This window comes from Gallus gallus, chromosome 8 (assembly GCF_016699485.2).
Source record: "Gallus gallus isolate bGalGal1 chromosome 8, bGalGal1.mat.broiler.GRCg7b, whole genome shotgun sequence".
NCBI lineage: Eukaryota > Metazoa > Chordata > Aves > Galliformes > Phasianidae > Gallus > Gallus gallus.
Window position 1 is genome coordinate 5,159,710 of NC_052539.1, and position 25,515 is coordinate 5,185,224.

General features: G+C 54.3%; 1 protein-coding gene across 2 annotated transcripts; it reads left to right on the top strand.

Moving 5' to 3' along the window:
- LMX1A (LIM homeobox transcription factor 1, alpha) lies at nucleotides 1-24,164 on the top strand. Of its 2 annotated transcripts, XM_015290334.4 has the most exons (9): nucleotides 1-209; nucleotides 359-473; nucleotides 974-1,160; nucleotides 19,125-19,357; nucleotides 21,634-21,803; nucleotides 21,909-21,986; nucleotides 22,065-22,134; nucleotides 22,247-22,414; nucleotides 22,928-24,164. In XM_015290334.4, exons 2-9 carry the CDS (start codon nucleotides 398-400, stop codon nucleotides 23,086-23,088), a joined length of 1,143 nt encoding a protein of 380 aa, XP_015145820.2. In that variant the 5' UTR covers nucleotides 1-209; nucleotides 359-397; the 3' UTR covers nucleotides 23,089-24,164. The 2 variants fall into 2 exon arrangements, with proteins under 2 accessions (XP_015145820.2, NP_001244317.2); NM_001257388.4 differs by lacking the exon at nucleotides 1-209 and having other exon boundaries at nucleotides 306-473; nucleotides 22,928-24,146.
- The last annotated feature ends 1,351 nt before the right edge of the window (nucleotides 24,165-25,515 follow it).

Genomic DNA, 25,515 nt, shown 5'->3' on the forward strand with positions numbered 1-25,515 from the left:
GGCAGCAGTCGGACGGGCGCTTCCCCGCAGGTCGCCGCGTTTCTCTCCGCAGCCGCCCGGGGCTCGGCGGCTCCCCCCGGTCCGCAGCCCCAACCCGCGGGGAGCGCGGGGCCGCCGGGGGCCGCGACTGAGCCCCCCCGGGGCGGTGGTTGAAGGCGAGGGGCTGCCTCCCCTCCGCTCCCGAGGCCTCCCCGCCGGGGCCGCCCAAGGTAAGCGGCCGAACCCCCGACGGCAGCTCCGCGTGCTCAGAACCCCAAACCCCGGCGATGGTGGGGAGGACGCGGGAGGAGGGTTCGGGGAAACGACGTGCCCTGGGGCTGCCGGAGCTGAGCGCCGCGTGTCCGGGCTGTGTCGGCAGGCGGGCGGTGCGGCCCCTCGCCCGGCCCGGCTCCTCACCATGCTGGACGGCTTGAAGATGGAGGAGACTTTGCAGAGCGCCCTGGACCCCGCCGCCCCCTTCTCCTCGCTGCTGGGTAAGTCGGGGAGCCCTGGGGGCTGGAGCACGGTGGGAGGACCCGGGCAGAGGGGAGTCCGTGGGGCTGCTCCGCTCCCGGTTCGCCCCGGCACGGCTTCGCCGCCCTCGGCCGCGGAGAGCCCCCGGCGACCGCTTCGTTCCGCGGCTCCACGAAACCGCGTGCCCCCCTCTCCAAGCGAAACGAAGGCTTTCCCTTCATCCCTTTGCTTTCTTTTTTCTTCGTTTTCACACCGCTGCCGAACAACGGCCATCTCTCCGAGCCGCGGCTCCGCCGCCGCCTTTCCAAACGGAACGAAATCGGGGCTGATTCCCCTCCCTCGGAGCTCCCCTAAAGCACGGGCCCACCCCCGCAGCCGGGAGCAGCGCCTCACACTCTCCTCTCCCCCCCGCGGCCCACCCAGGACCCCCAGCCCCTCTCCGACCCGCGGGGACGCGGCGGCGGCGGCTCCTTTGGTCCGTTCCCGTCCGCCCGGCGCTGCCACCGGCCCCATCCCGCAGGCAAAGCCGCGACGCCCCGCTCCGTGTGCGAGGGGTGCCAGCGGGTCATCGCCGACCGCTTCCTCCTGCGCCTCAACGACAGCCTGTGGCACGAGCGCTGCGTGCAGTGCACGTCGTGCAAGGAGCCCCTGCACACCACCTGCTTCTACCGAGACAAGAAGCTCTACTGCAAGCTGGACTACGAGAAGTGAGTGTCGTCCCCTTGTCCCCTTCCCTTTGCCCCCACTCTGTTCCCACCCGCAAAGCGCTCGGTGGCCCCGTGCTCCCATCCCCGCTCACCGCGTCCCAAAGGTGCTGGCATCGCTGTGACTCACGGTTGGTTTTGGTTCTCCTTCAGAGCACAGCAGCACCCACCTCCTTGGGGGGGGGGTTGTCCCCTTTTTAGCGCTGTTTCGTTGCCTTTGGGAATTTAGGGAGCTTTTGTCGGGAGTTGGCGAGACCAAAGCCGCGGAGCAAAAAGCACTGAAAAAGGGGGAAAAAATTCCCCTCTTTCTTCGTGTTATTTTCCTCTGAGCACCCGGAGGAGGAATGCTACAATCTCTCCAACCCCTGGTCCCCGTGTAGCTGTTTCCCCAGTGCCCTCCAGGCAAGGTGACACGCCGGTCCCCTCCACTTGGATGGGGACGCTGAGGCACAGGGCTGGCGTGGGGTCCCGCTGGGCTCAGTGCTTGCTGCCGTGCGCTGGAACCTTCCCCTGCACCAGAGCAGGAAATCGGATGTAGGTGTCCCATGCTTCTCCTTTAGAAAGCGTGGGGCTGGAGGGGCTCTGTGTGTGTGAGGAATGAGGATGGGAATTTTTTTTTAACATATGTATTTAATTTTTTTAATTAAAAATATATATATTTATTAAGAAAAGCCGGGAGGTTGCAGCGAGAAGGCTGCTGAGATTCCCTCTCCTGCAGCTGCTTTCTATTCCGTATCCGTATCCTGCTATCACTGCTGCTTCGTGATATTCTGCTGGGAGCCCCACCGGAGCCTCCCACATCTGTGCCATGGGGTCAGGGTCTCCTTGCCCAGCGGAACTCAGCATTGGGCCACATGCCCCTCTGTGCCCTCTTGGTTCTCCTGCCTGGTTTTGGGGCTGCTGGATGTGCCTCTGGGCTGGTTGCTGGTTGTTTCCCCGAGGCGGCCGTACATGGGCTGGGCTCCTCGCTATGGCAGTAGCACACATTGGAGTGCTGTGATTTTGCTCCTGGAGGAGAAAAACTTCTCCAGCTCAGCGCTGGGACCGGCCCTGCTCGGTGCCTGCCTCCCGTTCCCGCGGTCCTGTATTGCGGGGCTGATTTAATTGCTATGGATACAAGGAAAATTGAAAGCAGAATTTGTGCACACGGCCTTGTTTTCAAGTGTTTACGGAAGAGCGGAAGAATGAGCTGCCGTGGGGTGAAAAGGAGAGCGCTGAGTTTTAGGCAAAAATTTTGCAGAGATTGGGTGTGCTGCTTTCTTGGCTGTAGAAATTCGGCTATCGGGTTCTCCTGGGTTTCCAATGCAATTTACTACACATTTTCTTCTCTAACTGTACCTCTGCTTGGAGCACTTAGAGGGAAAAGGGGTGAAATATTGCTCTAAAAGAAAAAACCCTTCCAGCTTACAGCACGTGCATGTTTTGCTGCTGCGTGTCTCCGTGCTGGGGGCTGCAACCCGAAATCCTCCTCCTGTATCTCTCAGCCACGAAAGAAATTCCCTTCTGCTGTGCCCGTCACCCAGCAGAGCACGCAGTGCCATAGGGTAGGATGAGAATGAGTGGAAAAAGGAGAGAGTCATAACTATTTGTGTGCTCGGGTGGTGTTTTTCTGAGTGTTTCCTGGCTGTGTTGCGGCTGCTCCTCTGGGCAGGATGGGGACATCAAGGACACGGGGCAGAGCCCCATGGAGCGCTGTGGCTGTGTGTATGTATATATATATAATATATTTTTTGCCCAAACTGCATGTTCTCTTCTGGCTGGGCTCTCCCCATTGCCAGAGCGTCAATGGCGATGGTGTTGGAAGAGCTGCTGGGGCTGATGAATTGGGAACGACAGCAGCACCCAATGCTCCGTGCAGGCAGGGAATTAGTGCAGCCTCGGCCATGGGTGCAAGGATCCTCCTTGGGATGTGCTGTGGTTTGTTGTTTTTTAATTGAAAGAAGGGCTGTTGGGATGCTTTGCTGAAGAGCAATAGGTGCGGTATTTTTGACATTGGGATGTTTTATCAAAGGGCCATACATGCGGTATTTTTTGTCATTGGGATGTTCTACTGAATAGCAGTAGGTGCAGTACTGCACGACATTGGGGCGTTGTACCAAAATAAGAGGTGTGATATTTTCCTACGAGTCCTCACTCCATCCGTTCCAAGGCTGTGGAGGGTTAATGGCCAAGCATGGGACTGCCGAGCTATGTGTTCAGTTATAAATACACCCGTGGAAAGTGTTGCAGGGCGGTTTTAAGCAAGAGGCTGATTTGCTGGACGCTCGAAATTGATGAATCATTTATTAAACCAGATGTTTTGCATTTCTTTATCTTTCGTGAAGAGGCCGAGGACCTGAAGAGAGATGGATTAAAGACTGGGGACGCTGGGCCAGGTCTCGGCGTCTCCTTGGGGCATTTCTCAAGTAGCTGGAGTGGCCTTGGGGAAAGCTGGGGGCCGGTGCCCCCCACGCTATACAGTCTGCGCAGAGCCATTGTGGGGGAGATTTCTTGACCTACATGCTTAGGACAATGCAAATTTGGGACAGAGGACATTTGTTACGGAACATCTTGAATGCCGGCACTTGGCCAAATCTGGTCTATCCGGGGATGATGAGGTTCAGGCTTCACCCCGGGGGTGACGCCATGGGGACAGCCTCACTGCAGAGCGATGTAGGAGGTGAGGGTGGGCTCTGGAAGCCACCGTGCCCGTGAGCAGCAGCGGCCATGCCGAGGGGTGCAGCTGGGGAGCGCGGCGACGGCGTGCAGGCTTGGCACATCCCCAGCCGCGGCGGGCGGGAGCAGATGGCCAGCACGGCTCGGAGCAGGCTGGCATGCGGGTCCCCGCCGCCACCGCACTGCACTCCCCGGCCGGGGCAGGCAGTTGTGTGACGCCGGGGCCGTCTGCGCACTGCGTGATGGCTCTGTGCTGCTGCCAGCATCTGCGGAGAGGTGCGAGTCCCAGGTCCTCCGCTCCTGGGGTCCTGTGGGTGCCTCGGTGCACGGAAATATGATGATAAAGAAAATCCCCCTCCCGGACATGTGTGCAAAAGAAAATGCCTGCAAATTGAACCTGTAAATCTGGGTTGGAAAAATCATGCCCAATACCTTTGTTTAGGAGGGGTGCGTTGGGGGACACAGCCTGTGGGAGGGCTCTTCGCCAGCTGCAGGAGATGCCGAGGGGATGAGGTCCTAACCCGGGGTCCTGCCTGCACTCCCACTGCCCTCCATTCTCTCTTCTGACCTTTTCCACCCTTCCTCACTACTCTCCGTTCCCACTTACCCTTTCTCCTGCAGCAAGCCCCATTTTGAATTCAGCCTTGGCCCCATAAGGAGAGCGTCTTTGGTGCCTCATCCTTGCCCATAATTCGGTTTGTGTTTTATACTTAACATCATGTCTAACAATCCCTGAAAGGACCCACAGCCTCATCAGCCAAAGCTCCTCACCACCCTTCCTGTTGTGCTGGAGACCATCAGCACGCAGCGATGGCATCTCTGTAGGATGTCCATAGTTGATAGGATCGCTTCGAATCTTTATGAATTAGGGGTCTGGAATGACTGTTCTCCACTTGTGGTGAGTGCCAAAGGGATGTGTTCCAGGCACCCTTAGTGCTGAGGATGCTTGAAGAAAAGCAGGCTGGAGGGATGTGGAAATAAAAGAGGTGTCCCAGGTGCTTTTATGTGACTTTACCTAGGAAAGATTCAACCAACGTTGCAGTGTTTTGACCACCTTTCTTGGGCATGGCTTTTCAGCCTTTCTCCAGAGTTGCCTGGTTTTTGTGTTGTGCGTGCTGACGGGTTTTCCACCTTTATGCAAAGTTGACCAAAGGTGGTATTGTACGGACTGTAACTTCTGAGCTAAGTGAACCATGGGGATAGGCAGGGTCTGGGAAAACCCCCTAGAAGGGCAGTGCCATCCATGCAGGTATTCTGTGCCATGCAGAGCCAGCACCACTCCCGCCCCACTGCATCCATCCTCCGCTGCACCACCTCTCGCCGCTCTCTTCCCCTCTCCTTCCCTCGTGGGCTCCATTTCCGAGTACCACACCCGGGGAGAGCTTTCTGTCCTTGACAGCGGAACAAATGCTTTTTCACGCGGCCATCGCTCCTCTGCCCATTGTCCTCCTCCCGGCCTCCGCCTCCACCGCCACCGTGGAAAATCCCTGCGGGGAACCACCGCCTCCCGGCCCCAAACCCCTCCGGGCACGGCTGCCAGACCCTGTGTGCACTGAGATCTCCTGGCTCTGCAGCAGCTGAGCAGGAGGAGGGAGACTGGAGTGTTGTCTTTGCTATTGAAAGCTCAGGGAAGTGTTTGGGATGAAAAATTTGGAAAGAGGAGATAGATAGCTTGACAATAGTGCTCAGACACAGCAATTTTTTATTAAAGAGAGGCAGGGTTGTCATTTTTTCCCTCTAGATACTCCTATCCTGAATACATAGGGGTGTTCTGATTGTCGACATTTCTGCTCAGCACTTGTCGGCTCTGTTAAAAGTATTTTTAATCCTGCAAAAGAGTGTGTGAAGTAGTGACAGTGTCTTGGCCAAAGCCATGGGTGGAGGCCCTCATTGCTGGGGCACTGGTTGTCTCCAGTGTGATAGGATGGCTCTGACTCAGTCATGGCCAACTGGGTTGGCAATGGAGAAGTGCAGTGCTTAATTATGTATATCTGCCGGGCAGAGCACTGGAGTGCTATCGAGCATCATCCTCTTAAACAGCACTGTGGGCACGGGAGCTTGGTTAGGAAAGCCATTAAGTGTTTGAATCTTCTTGATGCCTGCTCAGGTGAATGTTACTCCTTCCTTCTGCATCCATAATTACAAGAGAGTGAGCCCCAGTGGGCTGGCTTAAAAGTTTAATGATGCTTAAAGTCTTCCAGGTTGGAGCCTGAGCTTGCTTCAGCTTTAGCGTGAGGTGAAACAGAAAGGAAGAGAGGTTTCCTGCATGCAATGCCTTGAGCATACACAAACCTATGTGGATGGGAGGATAGGGTATGGAGACAGGCTGGGAGGAAGTGGTGGGAGAGGAGATCCAAGATGGGTGAAGGGCCCTTTATGGTGTCACTGTAGGTCTGTGCAAGTGAGGGGTGAGCTTGGAGGTGATTTTTAGGCTCTTTAAGCAAGGTGGGAGGAAACATCTGCACCGTGAGTGCGATGCAGCTGGGGATGTGGCTGCTTTCACGAGGCCACTTCTCCATGGCCACCAAAGGACCCCATGGCAGGCTGGTGCACGATGAGTTGGTGCCACCCATCCCATAGGAAGTCACGTGGTGAGCCTGAATCCACCCAGCTCTGCCGGGATGGCCCACCCCTTCCTCCAGAGAAAGCACGATTTTGCTGCCAATAACTTCTCTTTTTACTATTTCCAATGGCACAATAACAATCCCAGCAACTCCCTGAACCCTTGGCTTTTCGACTCAACCTGCCCCCACCCCGCGCTGATTTATTTCGCCTGTTTCAGGCACTCCTGCCTCCAAACGCCAGCCCTGGTCCTTCCCTCCCCATCCCGGCGCCGGCAGAGCCTCGCGCATCACGTCCAGCTCCATCCATCGGGGAAAGCGTTGTGGGTGAAAGGTGCTAAAGAAACGAGAGCCGAGCCCACGCCTTCCCCTGCAGCCTCCTGGAAAAAGGCAGCGAAAGGCAACCGCCAGCACATCCTGCCGGAGCTGCGTGGCTTTTTCTTTTCCATGAGGATTAGTGGTTCAAGAGCGGGGATTTTCAAACTGACAAGCCCTTGGCAGAGAAATAATTACGGACTTTTTTTTATGCTTTGTGTTTCTTAAGTAGTTCTAAATGACTTTATCCCTCGAGGCATTTTTTTTTTTTAATATTTAATAAATTCACAAAAAGGGGAAAGGGGGGTTAGGGGGAGGAACGTGCATTTCTTCAACGTCCTTAAAAGTATGTGAGATGTTTTTGGAGTTGTTGGAGTCGCAGCACTATGGTTTTTGCGTGCCTCTGTTTAACTGCAGCCAATCCACCGGAGTTTCTTGGACGGCGATGCTTCAGAAACCGGAGATGGAGGGAGATAGATGTGGTCATTTCTCGGCCATCCCAGGAATGCAGGTTTCTGCCTCGGCCGTGGGTTCCCGGGGGCTCTCACCCCGCTCCTTTCTGCAGGAGACAATTTCTGGATCCAACAGAGTGAAGTTTCCCCATTGTTTGCTCGTGTTGAGCTGCGGACAAGTGGTGCCAAGGGTGCAGGATGTGACCCTAACAATGGCCGGGCTCTGCTGTGCCTTTATGGAGGCAAGGGAGCCTGTGGTGGGAGGGAGGGGGTGGCATTTGGGGTCATTAGATGTTCTCAGTTTGAGGGGCAGCAATGCCCATGTCCTGCAGATGGGACAGGTGACCCTCTGTGCTGCCTGTCATGGCTTTCCTTGCCTCAGCTATGATTCCTCAGGTTGGAAAAGCTTTTTTCTTTCTCATCTTTCTCCATCCAGACGCTGTGAATCCCACTAAAACTTCTGACTGGGGCAGGGATTACATGCTCAGGTTTCAGCCCTTGTCTGTGAGCGGTGTAAACTTTCGGCCGGCGCTCGAGTGACATTTTGTGGGAGATAGGAAAGTATTAAGTGTTGGGCCCTGCAGATAAAAATAGCTGACCACAATTTCTGGCTTCTTGTGGCTGCTCTGTTCTGGCCCGTTACCTCCACGCTCCCCACCTGCTCTTTTCTTTGCATCACTTGCTGGGACACCCATGGCATGACCCAGCTGTGTCCCCTCCAGGTGTCCCCACCTGACTCCCACCAGCATCACAGGGGATGTGGCTGGACCAGTGCTGCCACATCCCACCAACAGCTCCTGTTGGGTTTGTGGGGCTGGAAGGTAATCCCCTGCTCACCCCGCTTGCTGGGAGCGTGCCCCAAATAAGTGTGGCAACCCTGAAACCTGTAGCTCAGAGCAGGTGCCCCAGATAACCTGTTGTCCCAATCCTGATGTAGGAGCGCTGCCCATCGCGGGAATCCTTGGCTGTGCACACACGTCCTGTCTGTTTTCCCTGTTGCTGTGTTTCAGAGCCGATGTTTTCATCCCAAGGTTATGGCCAGAGCTGGCTCAGGGCCCTGCAGCAGTGTGGGCAGATCTGACTCTTTGTGCTCCAGAATCGGGGGCTGGGGCCAGCCAGAAGGGACAAGGAGGAAGAAGAGGAAGGGCAGGGTCTGGCTTACTCTGTCCTGGGACCAGCCCTATGATAGAGGTGTTCTTCAGGCCACTCCAAAAATGCCAGCCTGGCTCTGGAGGCCCTCAGGTGTAGTGGGAAGGGAGGCTCCCAGCATAAGCATCTCTTATGGTTTGGGAAACTCCAAGGAGTTGGCCTCTGAGGATCAGCTCTTTCCATGTTGTTCCTTGGGGGATGCCTCCATTCCAGATTGTTGCTCTTGTAATATCTGCTGGCATGCAGTGCACCTCAAGAATCATAGAATGGTCGGGTTGGAAGGGACCTCAAACCTCCCCAGCTTCATTCCCTGCCATGAGCAAGGATGTCCCCTGCCAGATCAGGCTGCCCGGGGCCCCACCAACCTGGCTTTGGGCACCTCCAGGGATGGGACATCCACATGCATCTCATTCCATGCAGCCCATTAGCTGTAGGCTTATTTAAAAGACCTTTCTCAAACAAACGATGGCATAGGTGAGCAGCACCGATGGGAACCTCTTGTCATGTATGCTGCCAGCCCACCAGCCACTAGGGCTGAGTTGGTCATCTGGAGCCCAACCGGTGTGATGGCACTCGGCTGCTTGCACTGGTGGGCGATTCCTGAGCCCCTGCCAGGAATTCCTCCAGTGGGATCGGGAATGCTCTCGGGTGTTAAATTCGTCTGACTGCGTGTCCTCTATGAGCAGAGCCCGCCGTGCATTGGGACCTGTCATATGATGCCAACCATCTCAGCCCTGCGCTTCAAGGTCAGCAGGGAGCTTGGGTACTGGGGCTCTTCCTGGCCCCTTTTGGGAGCCTGCAGACCAGGGCTGTTTCGTGCTGTTGGGTACTTGCGCTGTGCTGATCCCATATCTGTGCATCACGTGTGGCACACAGAAAACATTCCCCGACTTCAGGACTTCCCTGAAAGCTGGGGAAATCATGCTGGACAGCATTTGCTGGTCCTTCTCTGGGAAGAGGCAGTCCCTCTTGGTAACAACTGGTTTAGGTTGTATAAAGCCATTATGAGGGGCCCTTTGGATGGCTTCTTAAATAAGAATTAGCGGGGGTTTATAATATTAATGGACAATTGGCCCTCACAAGTTCTCTTGTTACAAGAACGTTTCATTTATAATTTGGATCCAGGTTGGGATGTGCTGAGAGATGCTTGAGCTGTGCATGAGGGTTAATGCGATGCTCGCTCCTGCCAGAAAATAATAGAAGCCAGGGACTGAAGCAGGAAGGATTAGAGAGAGGATGTGCATGGGTCGGGCTGCAGCTGCTGGGAGTCTTGTGCAGAGGGTATGACTGGAAATCATTGCTTGCTGATGGCTGAGAGTGGCCAACGTGGGAAGGGAGCGCGGCTCCTGGAAGCTGGGGAGCTCAGCACCCAGAGGGTGGTTTTTGTGGGGAGGCTGTGTTGGTCAGAAAGGAGAAAGCTCCGTCAGAAAGGTTCTTCTGCCTCTGCTTTCCTTGCGCTGCCGTTTTTTTTGTTGTGAGCAGGGGATGATGGATTCCAGAGGTGGGGATGTGGGGCTGGAGCCAGTCAAGCTGGGCTCCAGTGGTAGGGATTTTGGGGGTTAATTGAGAATGCTGGGCTCCAGGGATGGGGAATTCTGAGGTGAGCTGATGATGCTGGGCTTGGGGAGTGAGTAGGGAATGCTGATCTTCAGGGATGGTGTTTTTTGGGTGAGCCAACCAAATTGGACTCCAGATATGGGGGTTTTTAGGTTGAGCCGATCAAGTTGGACTCCAGGGATGGGAGTGCTGGGGGTGAGCAGAGGATGCTGGGCTCCAGTGATGGGGTTTTTATGGTGAGCCATCCAAGCTGAGCTCCAGGGGAGGGGTGTTTCAGCTTCCTGCAGGATGCCTGGTGAGTCTACAGGTGCTGCTGGGAGCTTGGCTTCACCACAGCCTTGTCCTTGTTGTCCTATTGTTTTTCAAAGCTCCAGATGCCACAACAAGGAGTTTTAATAAAGTCCTCCCTTGCCTCTCAATGGGAGCGTTTCTGGCTCCAGGATGATCTGGAAGATGCTCAGATCTCATGTCAATGTTATCTGTGCTGTTTCCCGAAACACTCCCCTCAAGCTGGCTCAGGAGTCCCAGCTCTCAGGGTTACAGGTGTGTAAGAACCCCAAGAAGAAGCCCCATCCACAACCTCCTCCTGGAGGATCACAGCAGCATCCGAACTCCCCACAGTGAGGCAGGGCTTTATGGCCCTCGCCCAAGAGAAGCATGTTGCTTTTGTGGCAACTATTAATTGCTTCCTGAATTTAAAAAGCACAAACAAACGCACTTGCCAGGGGATGAGTTACCCGGCGCATAAATGCTCTGCCATTAATGCACTGCTGACCCTGACGATGATGTGAGCACCAGAAGGGCTTTCAAAGAATTTACCAGAAACCGTTTCAGAGGAGGTTGTGTTGTAAATCCTTAAGTGATGGGATGGAGGGAATTAGGTGAGATAATAGTTTGCAGAAACTGGGCGCGATTCCCCGTTGAGGACCTCGAGGCTATTAGGAGCATGGCGAGGTTAGGCTCTGTCCCAGCAACCAAGGAGGGGTTTTACAACCTGGAAAACGAGATTAGTGGGGTGGCTGCTGGGCTGGATTCACACAACACTACAAGGAAGGCTGGAGGGGAGAGAAGAGGGGTCCTATTATGTCTGAAGTACACTGGGATGCTGCCTTCAGCCTCTCTCATTTGAAAGGGATGTCATGGGGAGGGGGAAAAGTGCTTCACCTGCGGCAGAAAGTATTTCCCAAATCCAACATCTATGCAATGAGAGGTGCTGCACTGGGAACTGCACATCCTTTGGCGGGGCAGTGCTGATAGGGGAAGAAGGCAGCCACCAGTCTGCCTCGAGCTCTAATAACAGCCTTTCTGCCTGCCTGAGTAACTGAGGCTTGAAAAAGCAAGTCCAGCTGATGGCTGGGTGCCCCGGGAGGATGCAGCATCAGCCCATGCAGTGACATGGGGGTCCCTTTGCCTTGCCCAGCCTAGGAGGCGTCAGCTTGGAAGGCGTTCAGTGGGTTGTGCAGTAATCAGTAGGTTTCTGAGTTAACGCTCTGTGGGAGGCGGCAGGAAGGATTGTCCAGGAGGTGACAGTGGCGGGCCCCATAGCCTGGGGGGGTTCCATGGTGCTTTGATTTAGACTGTTTGTTCTCAGATATTTATTTGCCAAGCTCTTGGGAAGGCTCTGACTTTGCATGAGAGCACCTGTGTCTCCCCACACTGTGCTGGGCTGGGAAATGGGTAGAGCACCTTAACTAAGAGAAATCCCATCCCTGCAGATGGGAAGAGTCCTCACTACCCACAGCCCCAGTGAAGCCAATGGCAAATTTTAGGCTCTCAGGACCTCATAAGCTGGATGTATCCAATATTTTCTATATCTTCACTCTATGCAGGAGGAAGCATGGTCCTCTCAGCTTGCTGGCCGTGGGCAGGGAGGAGGAGAGCATCCCGCCCCGGCCATTTCTGGACGAGTAGGTCATCTGGGTGTGGGAGGGGGACGGTGTCCAAGGCAGCCTGGAGAGGCTGAGCTCTGGGTGTACGAGCGATTTGGGGGAAAGTGAGAAGGGATTTCTTATGAGAGAGGAATGCGAGTTTCCTCCTTCACAAATGTCTCCCGTTCTTCCAGTTTGCAACAAAAGTCATCCCATTGCCCAAGACCTGGCAGCGAGGACAGCCCAGGAACAGCCCACAAATCACTGCAGAGTGTCTCCCTCCTCCCTTTCTGCCTCCAGCTACTCGTGCATCAGGAACCACTTCTAATCCCCATTTGGGTGATAAAACTCCTGCCCTTTCCTGATGCAGGGCTGCTGCACGGCCAAGAGCCTCCCGAATTTATGTGTGCTCTAGCACTGGTCCTAGCTCTGGTGGGAGGAATTGACTTCTCCTTGGCTTGGTTGCATTGTTAGACCCTCCAGAGGGCCAGGGGAAGGCCTGGGGTGCTGTGACATCAGTGCCATGGTGGGGACACAGTGACAAGGCTGGCACAGGTGTATTTTAGGGACAAAGTAGTATTTAGCCAGCTTGGGTGCTCAGCTTATGGGAGCGCACTCGGCATTGCTTATCCTTTGTTATTCTGTGATCTCTCTCCAGGGCCTCCTTCCCATCTTCTCCAGTTTATTATCTCCTGCTAATGTTATTAACATGCTAATTAAGTCCCTTGTTGCAATCACCGATGAAGATGTCAGATAAAGGCTGATGCTAGACCCGATCCCTCACATTACCCTTTTTCTCTGCATTCTTTCCCCATTACTGACATTATTTTATGCGTTTGCCTCACAAAGGGATGCTCTCCTCTTTCCTCCTATGGTAAAGGCTCTCCCAGATGCGGTTCACAAAGCCCCCAGGGGGAGGTCTGCAATGCTGGTGTCACTGAGAGGGGTTTTCTGGTTGACCCCAAGGGCAGAACACGAGCAGGAGGACTCGGTGACGTCCAGGAGCAGCATTTGCCATCACGCGCTCAGCAGCTCGGTCACCTCCCCACGCACGTGGCTATAAATAGGGGGGCAAAGAGACAGTGAAATTCGGGGAGCCCACGTCTGGGGGTATCACTGAGGCATGGGGGCTGCAGTGTGATGTTGGACCATATAATGCAGGCAGGGGGGTAAAACGTGGCTCTTGACCGATTGCGAGTAGATCAGGGTCAGCAGTTTGACTGCATGCCAAAGAAACCCAAAGGGATAAAATACGGCCTCTGCGCTGACTCTTAGCAAACAGCACGTGGGCTGAAATCTGCTGGATAAATTTATGCCCTGTGAATTGTTCGCCCAGCTGCGGCGAAGGGACGGCCGGACCCACAGCAAACCAATCACCATATGTGGTGGACATGCTGCTGGGGCTGACCTTAAGTGGGCTGAGGGACAGTGGCCAAGGGTGGCATCGCAGGGATATCACCGGGAGAAAGGGATGCGCTCAATGTGAGGGGGGAGATGTGGCTCTTGCTGCCCTACATGGATGCAGTGCTGGGTACCAGGCGTGTGCCCTCTGTGTCCCCCACCGTGCCTTTGCCTGAGGCTGTGACTTTTGGCACGGGAGGGACATATTTAGCAGTGTGTTCCCAACGCACGCAGCCACCCTGTCACCTCCGCCCGCGCTGAGTAATGGGATCTGTGGTGGCCTACCCCATGCCCGCCCCGGCCAACCACTGAGTTCAGTCTCTCAGTGAAAGAAATGTGGATTCTGATGCTCTGATATGGGTAGGTGGCTTTGAGGGTTGATGGATCTGATCTCCCTGGCCACGTCTGTTCATGTTGTTGTTGGTATCTGTTGGTTGCAGTCATTAGGTTTCAGAGTGAACAGCGGGCACCCTGGCAGCGAGTCAATGCCCTGCAAAGATTTTGCCTTGCTGCAGTGCTGTGTGATGTCCTTTTTGTTGTTGTCTCCTTGGGGGCCCTTGCAGCCCCTTATGAGCTCCTACAACACTGTTTTGGGGCCAGGAGAGCCTCCTGGTGTGGGGCCGACGGCGTTGAGCTGCCTCTGCTAATTGGTACAACTAATATTTGTTTTGCAAACGCGATTGGAGGGGAAGAGGGATTGCGAGAGCCAGAAATCCAATTGACCTGTAAAAAACAGATACGGTGTAAAGGGAATCCTTCCCCTGCCAAGCAAATATTTAGAAAGGAGAAGCAATAAAATGAATAAGCAACAAAGTAATATCCTGCCTCGCCGGGGGCTGCGGGGAAGGGCTGCGATAACCCTGTGTGAGCAGGAGGTAGGAACCCGTCTCCTGGAGAACGTGTGTTTGCTTTTCCAGCCCAGTGTAATTATTTTATTCTATTATATAAATATATACAAGTATACGTTATAGAGATAATAATTATCTGTATATGTGATTAAATATCGTATGGTGTATCATGTGAAAGTAAAGGAAGGGAGATGAGTTCATGGGGAAGCGCCGAATGAGCCTCAGTGCTGAGCACTTACAGGATCCCTGAGCGTTGTCCCTATGATGGGCGCTGACTCTTAACACTTGTAGCAGGGCCTGAGGCTGCTTTGCACTTTCAGGCACCAACCAGAGTGTGAGTGTTGAAGGCTCAGCACTGCATTTTTCTGGTTACTGGTAGCTGCGGGGCTGTGCTCCTGTGGATGCTCACTGCTGCAGGATGCGAAGGGTTTGCTACCCTTGGGAGCACGCACGGGAGAGGGCTGCAATGTGAGATGAACCTGAGCAGGGGGAAAGACGGCTTAAATGTAATGTTGCTTTGGATGAATATTTCCATTCATTCAGAGCTCATGCAAAACCCTGTTCCAACAGCAGCTGCCCTGAGGCTGAGCCCATGGAGATGCAGGATGCAGCCCGGCAAGATGCAGTTTGCTGTGCTGGTCCTGAGCAGCTGGCTTCTATTTCAGGCTGCGCCGTCTCTGTTTAGATTTCATCCAGCCCAGTGCTTTTTACAGCCTCTGGAGCACCGGGAAGCACCCTGCAGCACCTCAGGATATTGGCTACACTGTGCCTGTGCCTACAATCCCTGCGGGTTGGAAGTGCTTTTCCCCCCCCCCCCCCCTTTCCTTCTCTATTTTATTAATTTTCCTTTTGAAATTCTGCAGGGAAATTCACTTTTCATTTATTTATTTGTTTGTTTGTTTTCATTTTTCAACCTGAGGAAGGGGATGGAAATCGCTCTTCTTCCCCCCCCTCCGGCAACCCAACGTGCCGCCAGCACCCCACAGGGCAGGAAAACGAGCCCGCTGTGGGGTCATCCAGCATTCCTACTTTCTAGAAAGTAAGGGGAAAAAAAAAAAAGGAAAAAAAAAAAAAAGGATTTTAAGAGAATCACATTTTAATCTGCCAAAAAATGGATGGCACCAACATTTCCCTCTCCACCGGTGCGCTGCCCAGAGCCGCGTTGGGCTGCTGGTGGCCGCGGCGCATCCTCCTGCTGGTGGTGGCTTTGCTGTTCCGTCGTTTGCCTCCCCATTAATCTCGGTGCAAACAAAGGCTCTGAAAAGCTCCTGGGGGTCCGTTGAAATCAGCCCTTTCTAATAATGGCTGTCGACCTCTCCGTGGAAGCGCCGCTCCCCTAGGAAAGGATGCGGAGCGGCGGCCCGCGCGCTGAAATATGGTGGGGTGTAATTAATTCTGACCTCTGGCTCCCATGCGCTCCTCTCGATATTAAATCGGAGTGGTGATATTGTGGGGTTTCAATTATCCCTCTTTTCTTGGGGGCACAGCGGGGTGGGGGTGGCTGAGATGCACTCCGCTCCCCATGTCCTTCGTGAATGGAGGTGCTCAGTGGTGCTGCATGGGGCTGTTGCTCTTCCCACTGGTGCAGGATATTATGGATAGGGGTCCCCAAAATTCAGTGCTCTATGGCTTTGCCCAAGAGCTTGCTTTCTCCCCGTGCTTTTGGCTGAGTGTGGAGCCGGGATGGGGTTTGCACTCCAGGGCAGAAACTGGGGTGTGGGTTTGGCGAAGTGCTTCTTGGGGTCCCCATACCCAGCAGTAAGGGGAGATTATTGGGAAGCATGGTTGCTTCATCCCCTCATGGCTCTGGGACGTATCCAGCCAGCGGGACGGAGCCGGGTCGGGGGGAGGAGAAGGGAAATTAAACAACAACAACAACAAAAAAAGGGAAACGGCACTTGCTGCAAAGTGAGTGAATTCCCCAATAAACCCGAATCTGCTGAGAATACATTTTACAAACATGCAGCTAAGTTGGCTGCTTTTGTTTGGGCGTTTGTTAAGCATTAACTAAAGAATGCCATGGTCCAGCCTGCTCGGTGTGAAATCTAATTCTCCCCCTTTCTGGAGCCATGGCATGGAGTGCTCAATTTTTTTCTCTCTGTAGGACTGCAGCCTTCTGGTACTGCGGCCAAAAACCACTCATATTTTAGCAAGCTTAGCCCAGGCGCCGTTGCCAGGCAGTAAAGGGAACACTTGTCCGCCTCGGGGGGAGGAGGGGGAAGCGGGGAGACAGAGGGGTCAGGGGACAGCCTGGGGCGTGGGCTGGGGGTGCACCGCTGCCGCTCCCTGGTGCCCCAATCTGGGGACCTATGGGGACAGGGCAACCTGGAACGAATCGCATCCCAACCCCAGCATTGGGTGTGGGGTTGACAGTGATCGGCGTTTCTCCACGGCCCCGCTCCTGCTGTCCCCTGTCCCGTGAGTGAGGAGGTGGCTGGGTGCCAGGACATCTCAATTCGGTGGCACTGATCCCCCCTCCCCGTGCCCCTCGCTGTCCCCATGCGTCTGTCCTCTTGGGGTGAATGTGCCATCATACCCGCTGGAAGAAGCCATGCCCCATGGCTTTCCCTGCCCTAAGGATGGCCCCTGTGGCTGGGGCTGACCAGGGATGGGAGCACGGATGCTGCAAGGAGCATCCCAGGGGGTTGTGAACCCACCCGGCAGAGCCGCACTGAAACCAACGTCAGTGGTGTTTGGGATTTGTCCGTCAGTGTTAAATATCACTGTTCTCAACCCGGAGGGGCTCCCGTTTGTATGCGGTGCATGCAGGAGGCTGGAGACAGACAGCAGCCGGGAAGCGCCCGTCAATCACAGCCTCTTTCAAAGCATCACCTCCGCATAAAGGAGTACAGAGGGCGGCGGGTGCTGCGATGGCCCCATGGGAAAGTGTGGGTCAGGGATGCGGGATGTGGGATGCAGGATGCAGGATGTGCTGCCGCATTGATAGCTTTGGGCTTTGGCTGCATGCAGAAGCTGGCAGCTTTCAGTGATGCTGCAAGGATGGGGAGCGCAGACTTGATAAACACCCTCTTCCACAGTTTTGTTGAGGATTTCAGTGGGTCTTTGAGCACCTGATGGAGCTGTAGGTGGCCCTGTTCAGTGCAGGGGGGGTGGTCCAGATGGTCTTTAAGGGTCCCTTCCAGCTCAAACCATTCTGTGATTCATTCATGAAGATCTGCTAGCACTGTCTTAGCTTATCAGTGGTTTATCACTGAGAACACAGCAATCCCAACAGGTAGGGCTCTCACTCCATTTAAACAGGATGAGGATGCAATACCCTGCGGGTACAAATTGCCTCTCTTTGACATAAGAGAGATGTAATGACAGACGGAATGAGCACAGCGCTGACACTGGGCTGCCTTCCTCAGGGCTGGAACAGCCGAAAAACACAAGTACCTTTAGGGACTCTGTGCCCTATCCCTTGAGCCCTTAGCACTCAACAAGGGTGGGAGCCCTCCCTCCAGCTGTGCACGCATCTGGTGGGTGGGGGCCATCCCCTCCCAGGGCTTGTCCTGGGGGACATCGCTGGTTACCAAGGCGGGCACAGATGCCACCAGCTGCTGCCTGCTTGTCCCCTTGGGCTCACACAGCTGAGAGGCACTGAGCCGCTGTCGGGTGAGGAGATGAGAAAGGGAGAGGAAGACTGTTCTTTTTTTCCCCCCATTTTTTGATGGGTTTATCACGTACATCTGTTCCTCTCCTGCTAGCAACAGGGCTGACTCAGCACTTTGCATTCCCAAGGTGGTTTTTTTTTTGTAAGTGTCCCCACAAAATAAGGGCTAAAAACACGGCGCTTGGTGGCTCTGGGCAGGCAGCTCCATTCCTAGGGACCACGCAGGGATGAGGGAGATGGGCAGAGGAACCAGTACCCAGCGCTGCTGGAAGTGTTGAATCAGAGCTCAGTGACCTTTTGCGTTAAAAAAACAGTAATTCAGCAGTGAAGTGGGGGTCTGAACAGCTGAGGCAAAGCAGTGGTGCTCCCATGCAGGTCCTGCCTGGGGACACATCCAGGGCACCGGGGACGCTCGTGGATAACCTCAGGATGTGTGCTGACTTCTGCCTTCTCTTTCTGGGCCAAAGTCATCAAAACAGAGAATACTGATGTCCTGTTCCCACAGATATTTAAGATGAGGCTGGGTGAGCAGCGAGGTTTTTTGTTTTTTTTTTATGGTATCCAAGCCAAAAGCACAGATGACTGGGGTAGTGGGGAGGTTCTGGTTTGGTACCTCCAAATTTTGCACTGAGCTCTCAGCCCAGGTTTGGCTCCATGCTCAATTTCCCCAGCTGTAAATCAGTGATTGTGCTGCTGAGCTGCTTGATCAGGGCGTTGAAAGTCAAGGACAACAAGCCCTGCTTAGAGCTATAGATTATTGCTATCATTTTTATTATTAGGGACTGTGCATTTAAGGGTGGTGCAACTATTGTCACATCAATGCCAAGGGACAATCTGAGCTTCTTTACCTTTTAGTCAGCATGTTGTCAAGACCATAGTGAATGGTGGAGATGTGGCACTGAGGGACATGGTCAGTGGGCATGGTGGGGATGGGTTGATGATTGGACTAGATGATCTCTGTGGTCTTTTCCAGTGTTAATGATTCCACGATTCTGTGATTCTAAGTCTTCAGCTCAGCCCTAACCTCACTGCTCTGGTGAATTTTGGGGTATCCCCAATGCCTCCAGTAGCCAAGATGGAGGGCCATGGCAGTGCTCTGCTGCCAGCCTGAGCCATGGGTTACAGTTGGACCAGATGATCTTAGTGGTCTTTTCAACCTTAATGATTCTGTGATTCTATGGAGTTGTGGAGGGGTATCCACTGCAGCCTCCAGTTGGAGGCAGCTGGATATGTAGGGTGGCTTCCTAACCCGGTAAGTGATGTGTCTTTCATCCCATGGTGAGAATTGGGCTGTTGGGTTTGTTTATGGTTTATCTGGCATCCGAGCATTGGGGTCTTCATCTTTCATGGTTTATGACAGAACAAAAACCACCAACTCTGACCCAAACCAGCATCCCCCATTGGCAGTACAAGGTCAGTGCACACTGTCACATGTGTCCTATTGGCACATCCACGGACAAGGTGACAAACCTACTCTGTACCGATGCCCACCAACCCCACCGCAGCTCCCCGGGGTGCATCCCATGGGGTCTCACCTTGCTCCTGCAGGTTGTTCGCAGTGAAGTGCGCCGGGTGCCTGGAGAGCATCGCGCCCAGCGAGCTGGTGATGCGCGCCCAGCAGAGCGTCTACCACCTGCACTGCTTCTGCTGCTGCGTCTGCGAGCGGCGCCTGCAGAAGGGCGACGAGTTCGTGCTGAAGGAAGGGCAGCTGCTCTGTAAGGGCGACTACGAGAAGGAGCGTGAGCTGCTGAGCTTGGTGAGCCCGGCTCTGTCGGATTCCGGTAAGGGGCTGCCTGATGCAGCATTGCCCCAACCCGCTGCTCCTGCCCCAGGGTTGCTTGGCTGGGGGAAAAGTTCCAGTGCAGAACTGGGGTGGGATGCTGTAGGAATAGGGCAGGGGGTTGCATCCCTTGGAGCGGAACCAGTGGGAGGGATATTGAGATCAACCTTTAGACCTGAATGTGCAATTGATGCAACTCATGTCTGCGTGATACCCAGGATGACAAATTTAAGGAGAAACCCAACAAAATAGGAAATGAGCTGTGAGGAGAAAGTACTGGGTTAATGGTATCCCTGATAAAGGCATTGGTGCTTCCCAAATCACATAAAAAGATCACTGTAGGGAAATCTGCTTTGTGGAGGGAAGGATTTACCTTTGTGTGGGTGGGACAGGGGTGGGGATGAAGCAAGAATCACAACAGCTCTTTAATATCAAACTCACCCAACCTCCTCCCTCCTCCCCCTCCCCCCCCCAGAAAAAACCCTCCCCAAATAGCAGTGATGGTAACAAAAATTGAAGGAGGACAGCAAGGGTGGACCACTGTGCTGAAGCCCTGGGAAAGTGCTCTGGGGATGTCCTGATGGCTGTGGCACAGCGAGTTCTGCTCTATGGGGGACGCAAACGCCTTTGGTTAAAATAGGAACTGAGGAGGAAATGTCAGGCAGGAAAAGAACAGAATCAGCTGCTGATCCCACAACAGTTTGGGTTTGTTCCGACTGGGGGAAAAGGGCACTTTGGGAAAGGCTGGGGAGCTTTTCTCCCCCGTGGCTCATCAGCCCGTGGCCGGCCCTGCTCCCAGCTGCTGGCCAAGACGAGGGCTTTGCATTGCAGAAATTCCCCAGGAACACACTACTTTCAGTGGAAAAGTCCCAGCGGAGGGATGGAGGGGGACAATGTGGGGCTCACCAGTGCCACGCACCCCCTTGGATGGTGGGAGCCCATCCTGAGCTCCCAGCACCCCCAGGTCCCTCACCGAAGGATGCAGCCGGGTGTCCCTATGGGGCTGCCAGCCCCTCCAGCCCCCCCCATTCTCCACACAGCAAAGGCCACTTTATGAGAAAGTGAAGATAAAAAGCGAGCCATATGTTGCCCGTAATCTTCCCAACCCTCACTTCAATTACTGCCTCCTCTGAGCCCACCCCGGCCGAGCCTAAGCAAACAAGCCCCTCTGAAAGAGGACCCCGGTTTCCAATTAAAAGCGTCCTAACTGTTCTCCTCTGCCTAAATCCTCCCAGGCGAGGAATGTCCCGGCCCTGCTGTGGCCACACTGGCTCCCCCCGTGCCGGCGAGTCAGGCTGGGGGCATGCACAATGTCCCCCACCCTGGCCCCTTCCCAGGTGACGTCAGGGGCAGCCCCAGACAGTCATTAATTTCCCCCCTCGTTGGGGAAAGGCTTGAAAGGGAGAGTTAATTAAAAGTAATACCCAGCCAAATCCGGCTCCGCTTCTCCTTTGACACATGGAGGGATTTGGGGAGCAGGTGCTGAGGGAATGGAAAGGGGGGGTCGTGATCGGAGTGGGTTTTTCCCCTTCCCAGAGCATGGCAACGTGGGCCTGAGCACTGCGTGCTGAGCTCATCCCCTCCTAGACTAGGGACGCTGGGGCAGGCACCCCTCACTGGGGTGCAAAGGCATCTCAGTGTCTCTGTCAGTGCAGGTCTCAAATCCTAGAGTTTGTTAAACCTCTTCCCCTCCACCAAAAGTAAGCTCAGTGGTGAAAGCTCACATCCAGCTCCCCAAAAGCCACTGAAACACCTACTGGGAGCTGCTTGATTGGTGTGGCCATGGGCACAGCATCCCTCTTCCTGGGAACCACTGCTCCGGTCTCTCTGGGGACTACCAGTGCTGTGTTGCATGGGGAAGGTGTCCCAAGATGATGAGCAGAGCAGACATCCCACAAAGCAGGAGTGAGTGGGATTCATCCTCACTCTGTGGGCATCAGACTTGCATATGGCCCATGCATCCCAGAGACACCGCAGTGCCACAGTGGGACTTGGGCCAGGCAACTCCTTGCAGCCTGCTGAGCACTGCATGGTTTCTAACAAGCAACTCAGCTTTGTTAGCAATTAACAAATAGTGAGCTTGCTGGAAAAGGCTGCAAGTGATTTACAGCTCATGAAGGGGAAGGATGTGTTATGGCCAACCTGCATTGCACCTTGGTGCCAAGGACACCGGCACGGCGATGCCAGGGTGGGTGAAGATGAGGATGGCGCAGCCATCCAGCCTCACAGAGGGACCTGAATCTTGGTCCCTTTTTGTTGTCTGTACCCCATCCCCAGGTAAAAGTGACGATGAAGACAGTGTCTGCAAAATGGGCCCAGCCTCAGCAAAGGGAGCTGAGGAGGGGAAGGACCACAAGCGGCCCAAGCGCCCGCGCACCATCCTGACCACGCAACAGCGCAGGGCCTTCAAGGCGTCCTTCGAGGTCTCCTCCAAGCCCTGCAGGAAGGTATGGGGACACTGGGGGTGGCCCGGGGGCTGGGCAGTAGCTCTGCCCCCTCCTGGATCCCCCAAACCTTGTGTGAGTCCCACTGAGATGTTGTTCTTCCTGCAGGTGCGGGAGACACTGGCAGCCGAGACAGGGCTGAGCGTGCGCGTGGTGCAGGTCTGGTTCCAGAACCAGAGAGCAAAGGTGGGTGCAGGGGCCCCCTCCTGTCCTCTCCTGCAGCCGTGTCATGACCCCCGGCTCTTTCCCCTTCTTTTCACCCAGATGAAGAAGCTGGCCAGGAGGCAGCAGCAGCAGCAGCAGGACCAGCAGAACACGCAGCGCTTGAGCTCAGGTACCCAGCTGTCCCCATTTGCCATCACAGAATGCCATCTCTGGGCTTTCCAAGCCTCCCCACCAAAAAAAACACACCCCCACCATGCCAACAGCTTGCTCTTGTCTTGCAGCCCAGCCGAACAGCAGTGGCCCTGGGGGGCTGGAGGGGCTTATGAACCCCTACACTGCTCTGCAACCCCCACAGCAGCTCCTGGGCATGGAGCAGGTCTACAGCTCCGACCCCTTCCGGCAAGGGCTCACCCCCCCACAGATGCCTGGAGACCACATGCACCCCTATGGTAAGGCTGTAGAGGGGGGCAGGCCACAAATCCCCTGGATTTGCGCTCTTGCTTGTCCTCACAGTGTCAAAGGGTGGGCTGCATGACGGGGGTGCAGCAAGTTATGGGAAGGCAGCAATCTCTGCTGCCGTAAATCCCCACAGTGCAGAACTGGGGGCACTAAGGTGGCCAGCACCATCAGGGCACCGCGCTGAGCAGCTGGACTCAAAGCCAAGGGGAGTAGGAAGCAGGAAGCCCTGGTAGGAAGGTTATGAGTGCCATCTCCTCCCTGATGGTGCCACCTCCCTCCTAATAGTTCCACCATCTCTCTGCTGATGCCATCCCAACATCTCTGATGGTGCCAACACCTTTCTGATGATGCTAATCCCTATGGGTTTAGCACCCTGGCATGGGACAACACCCCCAGAGCATCTCAGCAGGCTCTTGGTGTCCCAGTAGGAGCCAGCTGCAGGGGCTGGGAGCTGCAGCAGCACGCAGCATCCCTCCAGCACTGCTCCTTCCTTTCTCCCCAAGGTGCTGAGCCCCTCTTCCATGACATGGACAGCGACGATACCTCACTGAGCAACCTGGGTGACTGCTTCCTCGCCACAGCAGATGCGGGGCCACTGCAGACACGGGCGGGGAACCCCATCGACCACCTGTACTCCATGCAGAGCTCCTACTTCACCTCCTGAGCATGGCAGGGCCCTGCAACGGGACGTTGTCCCGCAACATTTTGTAGCTCGGGATGCCCAGGGACCCAATGAGTTTTGGGTTGCATAGTTTCATGTTTCTCTTAGGATCCTAGGGTTAGGGGCAGGTTGGGCAGCTGGCGGGTTGGATTCAGGTTGCCGTGCAGATGTAGAAGCCTGGAGACGTCTCCCCAGGATGTGGGGCTGGGTGTACGTGTGTGGCACATGTGTGTGCGGAGCCGTGCGGCTGTGTGCGGGGATGTCCCGCCAGATTGTATCCACAAAGTTTATTTCTAAGTCTATCAGAAATTTACTGTACAGCGAAAGTAACTTTATTTTCAGCGTGAACCATATTTAAGGAAATACTCAATGCACTTAAGTTATAAGATGAAATGATTTACTTTTTATAAACGTTATGTTTAGGTTGCAAAAGCCCAGCGGCAGGGAAGGAACACCTGCTTGTTTCAGGAGGTAGGTCTGGGTTTTGGGGTCGGTTCTTTTCGGTGCTCTCAGGTTACCCCACTTGTTTTGAGGTGGACTCCGCAGCAGGCTCCTCACCAGAAGGGCGGTGGGGACGGCAAGGTGACAGCATCCTGTCCTCACCACTCAGCGTGGCTGGTGCTTGATGCTGGAGATGGAGAAATCCCCGCCTCTATCCTCCAGCACAGACCCATCCCATACCCAGAGGTGGGTGATGGGGTGGTGTGGAGTGATGTCCCGGCTCTGGGAGGCACCAGCCCATGCCGCCAGGAGGAAGGAGCCCTGCATCTCCCACCCTACGCACGGGTCCATCTCTGCAAGTTCTCCGGGTCGAGCTTTCAGCCGACCATCGCCTCATCCCCGTCTCGTTTTCATGCGTTGTGTCCTTTTGTGCTGCTGTTCCCAAACGATGTAAAGACATGCAATGAATGGCTGCAAGGCTCAGAACACTGGTTCATTGGCACAGCTTGATTTGACACTGAATGTAGCAGGGTCTGGAGGTGGCTGACCCGGCAGGAGATGCTGACACTCTGTCGGGTATCACGTAACAAGGTGAAATTAAAAGACAACAAAATCCCCCCAAAAAAACCAACCAACAGCCATGCCTGGTCTCTTCTTGTGTGGGGTGTCCTGTTGACTTGGGAGGGATGGGTTTGGATAATCTCCCGAGTCAGCAAGGAGTTGGGTATCTCTTCTTCTCATTGGGTATTAAATATCAGTGGAGGGTCAGGTTGGATATCAAGAAAAGTTTCTTCACTGGAGGGTGGTGGGTATAGGCTTCCCAGGGCAGTGGTCATGGCACAGAGCTGCCAGAGTCCAACGAGCATTTGGACAACATTCTCTGTCACATGGTCTGAATTTTGGGTGGTCCTGTGTGGAGCCACGAGTTGGACTCCATGATCCTTATGGGTCCCTTCCAACTTCTAATTTTCTATGGTTCTATGATCAAATATTCTCTGTCCTGAGGCTGTGCTGAGTCTTGAGGGTCTCTGCAGCCAAGGAATGGAGGTGAGTGGCTCTGGAAGTGACACAGTGCCCACAACCCATGGGGATGGGAACTGCTCTGTCAACCTGACACAGGAAAATGGCTGGAATTTTCTGGTATGAACAGGATGGGAAATTACTGCTTGGGATTTCTCTGACACTTGGCTTAGTGGTCTTGGAGGAATGCTGGCTGGTGCTAGCAGGGTGGAGGGGATCTGGGTGAGGTGATATTCATCGTGGGATGAAAGTGAAGATGTGCTCTGCTTGTGGGAAGGGGGCTTTAGGAAGGATGGAGGAAGTGTGGCGTGGAGGAGCTGCCGTGAAGCCAGCATGAGCCTGATTTGTAGGATCCAGGTGTACATAATGGCTGGGTTAACACCACCCAGGCTTGCAGTAGAAAAATGGATGTTTCCACTCATGATTATTAAAATTGCCTTAAAAATTGCCTTGCTTGGCTGTTTCTTAAAACATTGCATTTTACATTTTTTTTTAAGAAAAAAAAAAAAAGATTTAAAGATGAAAGGTTTGCCTTCCCCACCCACAGCTATCTCCTATTTGAAAAATGTTCACCTACATCAGCCTGCCTTTCTGTCAGCCCAACTATCAATTTATACTTATGAAATTACTTCCCCCAAAATAACCCCCCCATAAAATCCGTGTCACACAGACAGCTTGCCTACTTCTTTCAAAATCTTGCAAAAATGTAGTGGCAATATAATAACAGTATCTCAAGGCATGTGCACATACACGAGTAGAATTATAATGTATGTAGTGTGCATCTATATTTTTGGGAAGGATCAGTGTTGTGGAATGGGATAGAATGTCATCTGGCAGAGTTCATGGTCTTAAACCTACCCTTCTGCCAATTGGTTTGTGCTTGACACAGTCCATCTTGTAAGGGTGCAATCCAGTAGTGCACACATCCTCCTGTCCACCCGGATGTGACGCTCTAGTGTGCTTTATTTT